Genomic DNA, 15,103 nt, shown 5'->3' with positions numbered 1-15,103 from the left:
ATTCTGGTTAGAGAATTCCTCTTGTCCTTCCATCCTGAGTCTTCAGTTTCTGGATGAAAAGCTATCACAGATTTCTACAAGCATCTCAGGGTTGAAGGAGGAAACCTAATGTAGCAGCAACTTGAAGTGTAGGTAGCTTACCATCTTCAAAACTGTCATCTTTAAGATCCTTTTTCTTACAAATTTCTTCTGCTCCATCTGTTGTAGGTGGAAGGTCAGTGCTCTTATCTCCTAGCCGTATAGCAACTGCCCCCTGGGTGCCAGTGCTGAAAACAGTCCTCTGCCAAAACCTGTAGGGCAGGAATAGTGCTCTGTGCTTTCCAGGAAAGGAACAAACTGGGTTTGTGTTGTAAAGGAGTCATGAGTTACCAGGATGAAGAGGTTTCCAGTTGTAGGTGGTGGAACTGTCTACCTGCACACTCCTCATTTCTTCAACACCTTATTTGCTATTTGCTTTGGGTTTGAGAGCTTCAAATTAAGGTAAATCAGAGGGAGTTCTGTGTTAGTGACAGATCCAACATGGCAACAGAAAGGGATTTTTGCCTTCCTGGAATCAGTGAGGAGTGTGTCAAGCATGAATTGTAAATGAAAAATTATGACCATATTTGGATACCCTGGCCTCTTGCACAGTGAAATCTAGACATTAATATTTGACTTTGCCTGGTATTCAGTCAAAACTTAATGCACTCAGTGAAAACCACTATTTCTTCCAGAGGACTTGGACCCTTGTCATGCCTGAAATCCAGTGGATCACTGCAGGATTTCTGCCTCCAGGAAGGTGAGCCAGACTAGCACTCTGGTCTCTGTAGAGCTGTGACTTTTGTGAACAATGATAAACATCCTCCACGCTGCTATGACAGCTACACAATGACCTTCCACCTGTCAGGTGGTAGGATCAGCTTATGCACCTTCACTGTTCTCTGCTACTTTTTGCCAATTACACACAGAATGAAGACAGCAGGACTTTGTCTCCTCCACACCTACCCCTAAATTCTTTGGATCAAACAATGAGGGGAGGTGAAGGGTGGCCAGGGCAGTCGGGGACAGTGTGAGGCAATGTGTGTAGATGAAGACCCTAAACAGCAAGGGCTAGTATGCAAAGATAATAAAAAGATAATTATTGGCATGGAGGCATAAAAAGCATTTCATTGGGAAAGGAAACTTGATTTTCAGAACACTGCAGTGCATTGTCTGATAAAATGGGCATCAAAACAATGCAGATCTGAGCTGGACAGATTCTGAGCCTCCAAAACTGTAACTTTAAGAAGAAATCTTTAATGAAATGATGGAGAAACTAAACAAGTCAAGTGTTCACCACCATAAATTGCATGGGGAAGCTAAAGAAGTCAAGATTTCACCTCCAAAAATTGCAGGTGCCTTTCATTCCTGTACAAGGCAGCTTTGCAATTCTTTATTCTGGCTGGAGCTTGCTACTCAATTTTGTCTCTGTCTGAGAGCTTTTCACTTTACTTTCTGTGACACTGAAAGTCCTTTTGAGTTCAAATCCTTCACTGACTCATTAATACCCAGAAAATACACCATGTTATTAATTAACAGGTTGTGATGTTGTGAATCACGACCTTCCTGTGCTCAGTAACTTCCTTCACGGAAACTACTGCTCTGTAGTTTCTTCTTTTAATTGCAAAAAAGAACCCTGTGCTCCTACCCAAATACTAAACCCCACAGCAGCAGCAAGATTTCTTTAAAATTCCACTGAGTTTGTAACTGTGGAAATTGGAGTGGACAGGGGAGTGGCTTCATCTGCAGATGCAGGAGGCATTAACCTGAGACCATGGGAGGTGACATGTCAAAGGGGTTATTCCATAATAGGTCAGGTTTCTGGTTCTTGCTCTCAGTTGGTTCAGATCTGGCCACATACAAGGGCACACTCCTGATTCGTGTTTGTGATCGGACCTTTGCCCTCAGATACCCCTGTGTATTGCTATGTTTGCCACACCCCTGGGTCTTTGGAGGTTGCCCTTGTACCATGTGGTTTCTACGTTTGTTACTTTTACATTAGAAGTTCTTTGTTTTTCAGCAACTCCATCATTCCCATCTCCCTATATTACACCATGGATTCCCGGCTGGCCCAGTCCTGTTTCAGCCACCCACAGTAGTCATATATAACTTTACTTTTTGCTATAAAATTCAAGGCATTTAATGCATATTTAAATAAATGCTATTTCATTATCTAGTTAACACATAGCAGTTCAAGTGGTGCCCCTTAAAATGATTCATCTCAGGCTGCTGCAGTGAAAGAACACAGCAGTAATTTCCATTACTGTAATTCCTATAAAAATTCCATTTGCAGGAAGAAAATTTACCAATAAACACACAACAGTTTTGGCCTCACTCTAAAAATTACTGAACTTGATGGTAAATATCATTAAAAGGAGTATTTGAATCATGCCTTAATGACGAAAAAGGCCTACAGAGTGGCTTGCCTTTTCTTCTGTGATTTGGTGTGGCTAAACATATCTGAAGTTACTTGCCAGTTGTATTTCTGGACAGTTTTAATACAAATAATACAAAGTATTCAACTGATATAATAAGAGCCATAAGGGCTCTAAATTAAGTGAGATGCTCATAAATCAGAAATGAGCAGTTGCAGATACAAGCATCTGGGTGGTTGTGCATACTGAATTCCTGATTAACAAAGCCCCAGAAATACCTTGCCTGGATCACTTAAAGTGCTTAGTTTTGTAAAAAAAAACAAAAAAAAGATGGGCATCTCATAAGAGCAAGTCTTCAGGCACAGAGTTAGGAGGAGATCAGAGATTACTGGGGACTAATCCAGAGTGACTGTAGGTGTCTGCAGTATATTCCTTGGCGCACTTTTTTTTTTTTTTTTGGGGGGGGGTACAGTAGTTTCACGAATACAAGCCGCACGGATTATAAGCCGCACCCCCGGTGCCTCGACAATGTTGCTGTCTTTGTCAATAGATAAGCCGCACCCCGAATATTAGCCGCACTGTCGTTCGTCGCGAGAATCCGTGCGCAGCTTTCACAAATTGGCCAATTAGTAACAGGATCGCGGCATAGCGGGCTTTACTGGCTCGGGGCGGGGCCAGGCAGGCTCGGCCCGCTCATGGTTGCCGACGGGGCCGGGTGGCCCAGCTCAGCACCACGGCTCGGTGGGGCTGGCCGGGTGGTGCTGCCGCCGCCGCCGGGCTCGCTGGCCCCCCTCTCCCGTCAGCACCGCCCCGCTGCCGCGTTCGCTCGCCCGGCTGGCGGGGCTGCCGCCGCCGCCGCCGGGCTCGCCGGCCGCCCCGTGCCACGTTCGCTCGCCCGGCCGGCGGGCTGCCGCCGCCGCCGCCACCGGGCTCGCCGCTCGCCCCACGCTGCGTTCGCCCCGCGCCGCGCCTCGCTCGCCCCGCGCCACGCCTCGCTCGCCCCGCGCCGCGCCTCGCTCGCCCCGTGCCGCGTTCGCTCGCGCCGCGCTCGCTCGCGCCGCGTTCGCTCGCCCCGCGCCGCGTTCGCTTACCCCGCGCCTCGCTTGCCCCGCGCCGTGCCTCACTCGCCCCGCCGGCAGGGCTGCCGCCGCCGCTGCCAGGCTCGCCGGCCGCCCCCTCCCGTCTGCACCGCCGCCGCGTTTCCTTGCCCTGACCGGCACTGCAGGCCCCCGCACCGCCGGGCTCCCCCACGCTGCTGGCCCCGATTCTGCTGGGCTTCCCCCGCTGCCAGGCAGCCCCACCCGCCGGCCTTCCTGCTTCTGCCATGCTCCCCTGCACTGCTAGCCCCAGTTCTCCCGGGCTCCCCCGCCCTGCTGGCCCGGGCTCTGCCGCCCCCCTGCCTCGCCCTGCTGGCTCAGGCTCTGCCGCCCGCCCCCCACACTGCTGGCCCCGCCTCTGCCAGGCTTTCCCACCTCAGCCGGGGCCGGCCGGGCTCCAGCTTGGCTTGGGGCTGCCGCGGGCTCTCACTTCCGTGTTGGCAGCTTTTAGAATTTTGTTAATGTATTAGCCGCCCCGGAATATTGGCCGCACTTGCGGGTTTCCACCAAAATTTTGGTCAAATTGGTGCGGCTTGTATTCGTGAAATTACTGTACTTTTGAAAACACCACCATTTATGGTAGAGAGAAGAGGCAGTTCCAGGGAATGGTTTAGGTGATCTTGTCATGAAGCCAGTGCCTTAACAGTAGTCTACCTCTGTCAACTATAACTGTAAAGGTAGAGTAGACATGCAGGCATGTAAAGTTGGGAGGGACAAAATGCAGGGAAATTGCTGGTGATGGGACCCAGAGGAGTAGCCTTTTTTTGTTAAATGAAGCTAAATAGGTACAATATTTATGTCAAAATATAACACAGAAAGGAACTTTGCCATTGCCAAGGGGTGTTTTTAAAGTGATGGAGAGCAATAAAAACATAACCAGAGTAAATGAACAGGCATGGCTACTCAAGTGTGTACTAAAGATGGAAAAGAAAATCTGACAGCTGTTGAAAAAGTCACAATGGGTGGGTAGCACTCAAAAAGTTCATTAAGTTGTTGAAAGAACAACGCTTTTTGCAGAAAGGAACTCCAGGTGTTGGATAATCCTATCGAAAATCTGCCCAGTCCCTCTCCTGCTGCTGCTGTTGGCTTTCATTTTGGCATGTTTGAAATAGTTCTTCCGCCCTAGGGGCTTCCAGAATCCTTTTGCCTCAAATAACCTGAACTACCCAACACAGTCAGGACTTCATGGTGTATCTCCAACATAAATTGTTGCATGAAAAACCTGGAAGCCAAGTCCCTGTTTCTGGTCCCCTTTGCCACTAAAAAATTCCACTCTCTCTCTGGGGAGATCCTGCAGAATCACTTGCCATGAGTTCTTTTGCAGAATACAATGTTTTCTTTCTACGACTTATGCGTGACTGTGCCAAAGAGTAAATTATATACAGCTGAGCAACCTGGTGGAGGGTATCCCTGTGCATTGCAGCTGGGTGGAACTGGGCAGTTTTTACATCTCTTTCAACCCCAAACCATTCTGTGATTCTGTGATGAGACCATTCCCAAGGAAGGCTCCTAGTCTCCATGCCTGGAGGAGGAATATCTGAACCCTGGAAAAAACTCAACTCTGGTTGAGTACCTGGGCTGCTAGGCACTCTGACAAAGAATAACATTGTAATATTGTAGTATTTTTGTGCAATCTAAGAGGTGACATTAGAAGGAAAAGTGAAATGAGCCCCCGTGATTCAGATGAGAGAAAGGATGAAACTAGATTGTATAAGAACACAATGTTTTTTCTCTATCTCTCTGTCTGTAGACAAACTTTTCAACTTCTTTGGGATGTACTGTAGAGAGCTTCTTAAGTGGGATTCAGTACAAGGATGCATGTTCCATCTGGGTAGCCAGCACATTCATCCTGTAGCTACCCTCCTCAAACAGGAGGCTGAACATGTTCAAGTGGTCACAAAAGCTGTTTTTGCCAGTTTCCTCTGGCAAGAGATGATGTATAAAACCTGCACAGTTAGAAAATGAGGGGCGAGGAGGAAGCTGTGGCCCAAAACTGCCCATTTTCTTAGAAGAATGAGATTCTAAGTTGGCAGGACATTGCTTCAAGATCTCTACAACCTATTGGCTCCTGTTGTACCTGTAAGGGGGCAGCCAGCTTTGATGGACACTGCTGGAGTGTGGCTTCAGTGACCTGCCCTGGTTAAGATTTTCTTATACAGAAAATACACAGCACATTCCCCACATTCAAGACATATTCCAGTAAATTACAGTAATTTCACGACTATAAGGCACACTGGATTATAAGGCGCACCTCCGAGAGTAGGCAAATTTCACAACTTTGTACATTATACAAGGCGCACCGGACTATAGGGCGCACTTTTTTTTTGCAGCGAGGATCTGTGCCGTGTGCAACAAAGTAATGAAATAGTAACGGAATCATGCGACCGCGGGCTTTACTGGCCTGGTTCAGGGTCAGGCGGGCTCGGCACCACTTGGGGCTGCTGCTGGTGCTGGGCACCCAAGCCACACAGTGGTGTTGGGCACCCGAGACGTGCCACTGTGCTGGGAACCCGTGCTGCCCCATGGTGCCAGGAGCCTGAGCTGTGCCGCAATGCCGGGAGCCCGTGCTGCGCCGCTGTGCTGGGAGCCTGTGCTGTGCCGCTGTGCTGGGAGCCTGTGCTGCGCTGCTGTGCTGGGAGGCCATGCTGTGCCACGGTGCCAGGAGCCCGAGCCGTTCCGGGATGCTGGAAGCCCGAGCCACCCCGCGTTGCCAGGTAACTCTGCCGCGTGGTAGTGCCAGACGCCTGTGCCGGGCTGCTGTGCCGGGCGCCCGTACCCTGCCGCTGTGTGGGGTTCCCCTGCCCTGCCGCGGTGCCGGGTGCCCGTGCTGCGCCGGGATGCTGGAAGCCCATACTGCCCCACATTGCTGAGCAACTCTGCCGCTCAGCAGTGTCGGGCGCCCATGCCACGTCGTGGTGCTGGGCGCCCATGCCCTGCCACCGTGCCAAGAGCCCATGTCGCGCTGCAATGCTTGGAGCCCGAACCGCTTGGCGGCTCCACGGCACCGCTGGCTCCCCCCATGGCTCTCCTGGCTCACACTTCCAGGTTGGCAAATTTGCAACTTTGTACATTATATAAGGCGCACGGACTATAAGGTGCACTTCTGGGTTTGGACAAAAATTTTAGTCAAAAGGGTGCGCCTTATAGTCGTGAAATTACTGCTATTCTCCTTTCTCTCACTGCTTTCCTTCTGCTCTGGTTCCTGTCTTGCTGGCTGCTCCTCCTTGCAGGAGCTTGATGATATTTCTATATTCTCTTTGATATCATTAGTGCATTTAAAGGTCCAACTGAGATAGCTCTAATTCTGTCCTTCCTGACTGTTCACAACCTCAGATGGGATTTGCCATTTATGGCTGACAGCCTGAAGAAATTACATGCCTTACATCACCTCGAGAAGGCTGCTCCTCTATTTTGGGCTTTGTTTTTTAAATAAATTTCAAAAGCACAGTACAAAGGGCACATGCATACTGAAAGCAGCAGAAGGATATTTAAAAGTGTATTTAAATTAAAAATGCATTTAAATTAAAAAAAAGTTACTTCTCCCTCCTGCTGCCTTCTTTTTTAAATGAGTCTCCACCACTAAAAAAGAAAGAGGTAAACATACTTGGGAAAAAAACCCCAAGCTTAAAATTTTGTAGTCACATAAAAAATGCTTTAAGTAACTAACTAAAAGGTGGTGCATGTAACTGTGTGACTGTTGTAACCCAAACATTTCTTAAATCTAAGCTTTAACTCCTAGAGAGAAGTCTGAATAGCCAAGCCCAGGCTCTGTGTGAGCAAAGGTGAAATCAGTGCATTTTCTATTTCAACTGCTCTTTCAAACTGAGACTTTGGAGGCAAATGTGCGAGTGACATAACACAAAACTATTCTGCAGCTCATATAATGGCAGGCAATCTTCTTCTTTCCTAAAATCTTTATTGTCTTATGCCCACAATGGGAACTTGGAACTACTTAGAGGCTCAGATTTATTCCATAAAGCAGGGAAGTGCTTTTGTAGGAAAGGCTAGTAATCTTACTGATGTAATGGGATCGCTGAGGTTACTAACCAGGAGTCATCAGTGTTTCTGTTCTGGGCCAAGATCTGTGTCTGCAGCCCCTGACATGCTTCAATGTTATGCACTAAACTTCAACAGCACAGCTTTAGAATAATTTAATTTTCCTTGTAGCTGCAGTAATTTCCCAATACCTGTTTTAAAAACTCTGCATGTGGTCACAATAATGCTGAAAAATAGGATGTAATCTGATGCAATTTGATTTGACGGATGAGGAAATGCCCACGCAAAGAGTAGAGGACTAATCTAATTTTCAAACCAACATTGTGGCTTCACACAACAGTGTAAGAGAGATATCCCTGGAACAGTGGAAATGCAGCTGAAAGCTCATATCTGCTTCTTCAGAATGCTTTGAAGAAATCACATATAATATGGACTTTGGTGCTTTAATATTGATGAAGATAATAATGTAATATTTATGATTTTTTTTTTTTTTGCTGGGAGGGGAATGGTAGATTATTAGAAGCAATTTGCTTTAAGCCATAGATCAATTTTAGACCACCTTGGATCGGTCACAAAACTGTTGTTCTTTGTTTATAACATTAAACCATCTAGTTAACATTGCAGGGAGTGAGTCAGGCACTGCGCACACAAAGTCAGAACGGTCTGCTCATTAACCTGACTGCAAGGTTTCACTAATGTAACAGATGGAGCCTGGCTTTTGGTGTCTGGAGGGACATATGTATCCTTTATTCACGAAGTTTACAAAAGCAAGATGTATGCCCTGCTCCAGTGTTGTTAGAGTTACTTTTCTACAGTGGCAAAATAATCTATCAGTTCTGTCCCTGGAGACAAACACATGGTAGATGGTTTCTGTACCAGCAATCAGGTCATGAGTATAAAACTGTGGGTAATACAATCACACCTTCACTGCAGAAAGTGCCACATGAAGAAGGGAAATCTGCTGTTGCCATCGTGTCCCCTGGAGTGACTGCTGGGTGCGGGGGATGCTCTGGTGTCACCTGCAGTCATCTATTCTCTCTACAAGCCATTCTGCCCCTTGCTTTCCTGATCACTACTTAGTGGCAAATAGATTGAGAATAGTCTTAAATTCTAACTGAAGGGGGAGAGAGCAGGTAGAGGAAACTCTGGGAAGTGTGAGCACTTTGCAGATGGGTTGTCCACAACACTGCTCATCTTGTCCCATGATGGCTCCTCAGCAGAAATAAAACTGAAAATCAAATGCCTGACTACTTGTAAAGTGAATTCCACTGTTTTGAAGCAAAATGCAGGGTTTTTCAAAATATTTCAGTTCTGCTACACTTCGTTTAGCATTCATGGGGAATTTTGCCAGCAATGCCTTTGCCAGAAGCATTATGACCAGTGAAATACTTGAGGAATCCTACCGTCTTATTCTGTGCAGTTGTTTTGTTTGAGTAGATCTCGGGATGACCTAAATCATCCAACTGATTTAAACAACTCCCATCAAAGGGAACTTGGAATTGAACTCAAACCCTTAATCTGCATGTAGAACCCACTATTACTGTCTGCAGTGGCAAAACCAGAATACTTCACCTTTGTCCTCACCTTCAATATTTTAAATCCTTCCCCCTATACTATTATGGGTGTTTAAAGGTCCTATCTCACTGAACTTTCCTCTTGAAATGCCACCTGGTTGTAAGTAATTGCAACCTCTGTTTTCCACAAAGATCACTCTCTAATTTTCTTAGAAACCATAAATTATGCAGCAGCAGATTTTGAGTGAAGAGAAGAAAAGGCTGAGTTTGTAACAACAGACATGCTTTACCTTTGGGTCATGTATTCCAGAGAGCTCTTCATAGATCTTCTCTCCCACCATGACAGCAGCTAGGTTGGCTGTGTACGTTGAAAGACAAAACAAGCAGAAAATAGCCCAGAGATTCATTAAAAACCTTCCAGTCCAGCACTTTGGGGGTTTGATGGCAGCTGTTCTTCCAAACAGGATCGAGTAGCAGACATTGAGGGCAGAGGAGAAGGAGAAGACTTTGTTCCTGTTCCTCCCCTTAGGGGTCATTCCAAAAGGACTCTTCCACTCATAGAAGGTGAGGAATATAGCTGTGATGTGAAGAGCAACAAATATCCCCAGCCACATAGTCCAGTGAAGTGGCCACATAAAGGCTCCAATAGGAGCTGCAGTGTCTTTGGTCCTCACCAGGATCCCCAAACTGGTTGAAAAGAAAGGGCTGGTGAAATCAATCACTTGGCTTCGGGCAGTGTTGATGCTGAATGATGTGACTGCCATGTGAGCTGTACCAGCAAGCAGGTCTCCCACCAGCCCTGTCCAGTGGCCGTTCTTCCAGGCACCATATTTTCCATCCCCAACAATGTACAAGTCAAAATCAAAATTCATATCCTCAGCCAGCTTCTCCAGCAGATCAATGCAGTAGCCATAGCAGCACTTCTTCAGCTCAATGGGAACAGTGTCATTGCCCCCTTGGAGGGTTTCAAACAGGTTGTCCAGCACACCTGAATCATTGGTCAGCGGGTCCAGGCACAGCTGCCCTGCTGGGCAAAGACCTTCATCATCTACATCCCTTGTGAAGACAAAGGGATGCTCAATCAGAGTCACCACCCTCAGGTGCAGCCGGGTGGGGTGTTGCAAGTGACTTTTATGTCTCTGTGCCTGTTCTGGCCATATCCCATAGTCCATGATGATCTTCCCTTCTTGCCAGCTCCCCAGGCGTGTCCACATCAGGTTCCCAACTGGGTCATGCTGCAGATTCCAGATGAAGAAGTTATTTTCTGAGCTGACAATAGATGAACCCTTCACCTTAATGTGGCCACTGAGACCATCAAAAGTTGTGTTGGCTAAAAACCTGTTCAAGGGAGAAAGCAGGGTAATCAGAAGCAGACAACTGAACCATGAATTGATGTTGAGGAGAGTAGATGGGGATGTTGTTGAACACCTGGACCATTAATAGAACATAGATCCAATGAACTAGCCATGTAATTTATGACTAAATTATATGGGGATGTTCCCCATAATATCTCATGCAAATTAAAACTCCTCAGAAAAGATGTATTTTTTTGCTAACTAGAAAAAATGAGTAAAAGAACAGTGATTTTTTCAGTTACCTTTTCCTCACAAACTGATGAAACACAGGCTAGTTCTAAGCTAAACTCACCAGATCTGCTGTCACTTTCCTAGATAAAAATATATATGAAAATGGAAGAGTGGAATTATATATGAAATGTCCTTCCAAGAAAAATGCAATAATCTCAGTAAGATCTAGCTTACATAAGAGGGGCTACTGAAGTGCTGTCAACAGCTTTCAAGCACTCTCAAGTCAACCAATCTGTATTTAAAAATGCAAATTTGGCATTGGTAATTCACTGTTAGACACTTCAGAATAAAGTAAGGGAAGAAAGTGAAAGATGGTTGCTCTAGGACAGTCAGTTTCAATTCTTACCAAAAAAACACCCAAAAAAGCAGTTTTAAAAAAAATGTGCAAAAGTAATGTGCTTAAAAGTGCAACGCTGCCATTGAAGCAGATCTCATGAAGTGCGCCAGTTTTGCACTGCACATTTTGCATTAAGAATTCTGGACTTTTACTATTGCAGATACTGACAATAAAGTTGAATATTTCCTTTGTACTGGAAGGAAGTGTTTGCTAGTTCTTGTTCTGCCTGCCTGTTGAATTCAGCTTCTGGCAAGCTGTCATCAAAGACACTAAGAACAACATGGATAAAGGAGTTGGGAACTCAGCAGGAGCTAAGCATTTCAAGTAGAAAGTGCTTTTTATTGTGAGCACTATGACCAGCTGAACTGCATGCTTCTTTACAGCGAAGCTGCTATGCATTTGGCAGAGGCTGCACAAATCTTACAAAAGTGGTTCCATTAAAAACAACTGAGTTAAATTGCTGCTAATATGGTGCAAGGCAAGCCATGTGCATTTTTTTCAGTACGAGGCATTCAGAAGACAGACTACTCAGCTGTCGTAGCAGAATATAGGACTTCACATTAGTCCTGAGAATTGGACGAAAGTAAGTGTTGGAAGATGTATAAAGGTAGTCATTCCAGCCTCAATAAGGAAGACATAAACTTTTAAGTAGAGTTAACTGTTTATCAATAGTTACAGAGGATAAAAATAACCTTAAATTGATTTGAAAAGGATAAATCAATTGCAAGTGTGTGCACATGTATACTTCTGTCCAGTCTCTACACCTTGTTTTGATTATTTTGATGGGGTTTCAGCAGTTAAAACTCTGCACTGCTTTAAGTCTCAAGGTCATATCAATTTTAGCCCTTTGCAAAGGTAAATTCATGAAAGTAAATGCTTTAGTTTTGGTTGTGTGCATGATAGCCTTAGCTGAGGCAGCTTCACAGATCTTGCTCTGCCTCTTTTGAGTAAGTTGAGTTTGGAGAAAGATGACACAGACAATACTCTCAAAAGCATATGATTTGTACATGTGTTAGCCTGGGTCTGGAAATGACGCCTGAAAAGGCAGACAGGTGTGTATAAATATAAACATATATAAACTATAAAGAAACTATAAGCTTTCATCTTTTAAATCCTTTACCATTTACAGTAATTTCACGATTATAAGCCGCACTGAGTATAAGCCGCACTTCTGGGTGCCAGAAACTTCTCATTCTTTGTCCATACACATAAGCCGCACTTGATTATAAGCCGCATGTTACAATACAGAGTGGGATAAAAGGTATCTATTCTATCACCATCTGTTGAGGTGGGGGCAGTGATCCTTATTTCCACGGGAGATACTCTGCTAATGGGCCATCTATTGAAACCAGGCGGGGCATTGTTCTTTATCTTTTCACAACCCATCCTTCCTCCAGGGAGTCATTTTCTGCTAATGGTCCATTGAGTCCCACTGTGTGACTGATAAAATTACTTCATCCCATTGGAAGTTGCTCCAGCCAGGGGGAAGAGCCCAACATTTCTTACCAAGATAAAAACAGAGGTTTTGGGGCACTAAGGGAGTCCCCTTCTCCACTGGACTCCAGAGGAAAACCAGATTTCTCCACATCACCACGGACCTTTAGAGGGAAACTGCACCTTGTACAGGAGCACTGCTCCAGCTGAATCACATCTATCACTGCAGGAGGATGCAGCCACCATTTAATCGAACTGCTAGCAACACCCTACCTGACGGGGTGTCAGGTTGTACTCTGACTTTGTCAGGGTTTGGAGTTTGTTTCTTTGTAGTACTGTCTTTCTATTTTAATTTCCCTAGAAAAGAACTGTTATTCCTAATTCCCATATCTTTGCCTGAAAGCCACTTGATTTCAAAATTATAAAAATTTGGAGGGAGGGGATTTACATTCTCCATTTCAAAGAGAAGTTCCTGCCTTTCTCAGCAGACACCTGTCCTCCAAACTAAAACAGCAACTTTTCGTTCTTTGTCCATATATAAGCCGCACCTGATTATAAGCCGCACTTTGGGTTCAGACCAAAATTTTAGTCAAAATGGTGCGGCTTATAATCATGAAATTACTGTAGTCTAGTGTTAAAGGACACCATAGCTCCACTAATCAGTGGTATCTGCCACTCTTTGTCCACTCCTTCTCTCCTAATCCATGCTCCCTATCTGATGGTATAACTTCCCTGTTTGTGTATGTAAACACTATCAAGACAAAGTTTATGGGAATAGGCAATCTTGAGCACTAAAGGAAGGTTTATGTGCCCATAAACTTGTTCGGGTTTTATCTCCCTCTTATCTCCCTCAGTCTCTGTAAAAAAATTGTGCAACTTCTTTACAAGCCTTGCTGGGCATACAGGCTGAAGCCATCACTGTGACAGTAACAGTAAAACCATTCCATGTGTGTCGATGGGCCTGCATGAAAATTTTTTTAGGACTTGTGCACGAAAAGCTTTAGCTGTTCACAAAAATGCCAAAAACTGAGGGAGACAAGTCCTCAGGTGGAATAAGCTTGCATAGCTTTCATGAATTTGGCCCTGTGTTGCTAATACAACATGACCTGGGCATGAGAATGTTGTAAAGCAGGTGCTTTGGGAACAACTGAAGCTATGGAATAATGCATTACATTCATGCTCAGAGGGTGGAATGAGATCAGTGGAATTAATGCATGGTGTTCCTTGACTCACACAGCACAAATAAGCATACCCAGGAGGGCAGAACGAGCCCTCTGTACCTGTCCTGCTGTTATAAATAATGTGATGGTTGGCTCTCACAATTCAGAGATGAATATTACATGTATGTTAAGGGAAGTGTTATTGACATACAGTTAAGTGTTTGGGAGTTGTTGTTTAGATGTCCTCTGTTCTCCCTATAGCCCCTTACCCCCTGTGTAGTTTCCAAGGGACAGCCTTGGTAATCGGGACACGAAGAGGGAGGGCATGTACCTGTGCTCCATGCATGGGGTGTCTGGGAGGAGGAAAGGCTTGTTAATGTCACCAACACCCAGTGGGCTGTCCTTTTCTTGTTATTCAGTCCTTTTGTCATATTTTGTTAAAGCTTTTAATAAACTTCCAAAATTTTTAAAAGTGAGCATTGTTTCTCACTCTGTGGTTTTGTTAGGAGCAGGTATCTGACAGAGATTTAGCATCATTTAAATGTACAACTTCACCGCCTCATTGAGCCAGTGTGTTACCTTTGCAGCTGATTTGCATGTTCTGTATTTCTTTGTAGTGACAGAACATGAATCAAAATAAATTATGGGAACCATGCTGGAGAGACATTTTAACAACACTTTGTTTTATACACAGGCAGTTGTGGCTGCTGAGCATTTGCATGCACTGTAAGCAGCACCAGCAAAACTCATGCCAGCAACCTCAAGTGAAAACTCCTTTACTTGATAACTTTAGGAAACAGATAAGAGGCTCTGACTACACTTCTTAAGCTAGAAATCTCCAGTGTGAATCTTTGAGAATTACAAGTGTTGGGTACTGCACAGACGTGTTGGCAGAATCCGAGCAGCGTTGTTTCAGAAGGGCTACTGGCAGATCTGTATGGAAAGACAGCCTGCACAAATTTCAGAAGGTGAAGGGCCAGATACTTAAGTCAGACGGCTGTATGAATTTTCTTAATGCTGTGTCAATATATGGGAGCTGATGTTCACATTGACAGTCTGTGATAACTGCATCAAGGCTTTATCAGAATCACTTCAGTTTGAACAATGAGTTCAAAGCATGTCACTTGCTCATTTCAGCTTTGTTTCTCATGTACTTTGTTACAAGAACTGCTCCTTAGATCTTCAGCAGTACTATCACTCTCCAGTAGCAGTATCTTTGTAGTATATTTAAGAATGACTTAATGAAATTATCTTCTCTCAAGCTTGATGGTTGGGTCATTCCACCCCTCTTTTTGGAAAACTTACTGGAGGCAATAACTAGAATTGGCAGGGAAAAATAGAAGAGTCTGGGGAGAACTTTAAGTAGCCTTGCAGTAAAGGGATTCTAACAGAGCTGGCAAGACTTCTTTGTGATAGGAAAAGAGGGAAGGCTTCAAACTGCCCCAGAGGGCAGGGTTAGACGGGGTACAGATAATAAGTTCTTCCCCGTGAGGGTGGGGAAGCCCTGATACATGCTGCCCAGAGAAGCTGTGGCTGCCCCATCCCTCAAAGTGTTCAAGACCAGGTTGGACAGGGCTGGGAGCGAC

General features: G+C 45.2%; 1 protein-coding gene across 1 annotated transcript in view; it reads right to left on the bottom strand.

Moving 5' to 3' along the window:
* Positions 1-15,103, bottom strand: part of GRIN3A (glutamate ionotropic receptor NMDA type subunit 3A) — a 72,734-nt gene that overhangs the window by 30,266 nt on the left and 27,365 nt on the right. Inside the window, exon 3 of the mRNA XM_033086556.2 lies at positions 9,291-10,338. Coding sequence (XP_032942447.1) covers positions 9,291-10,338 — 1,048 coding nt within the window. The remainder of the gene's footprint in view (positions 1-9,290; positions 10,339-15,103) is intronic.

Source organism: Catharus ustulatus (assembly GCF_009819885.2).
Source record: "Catharus ustulatus isolate bCatUst1 chromosome Z unlocalized genomic scaffold, bCatUst1.pri.v2 scaffold_29_arrow_ctg1, whole genome shotgun sequence".
Classification (NCBI taxonomy): Eukaryota; Metazoa; Chordata; class Aves; order Passeriformes; family Turdidae; genus Catharus; species Catharus ustulatus.
The sequence above is the reverse complement of the archived record's forward strand: the minus strand, read 5'-3'. Positions and strand labels throughout refer to the sequence as shown.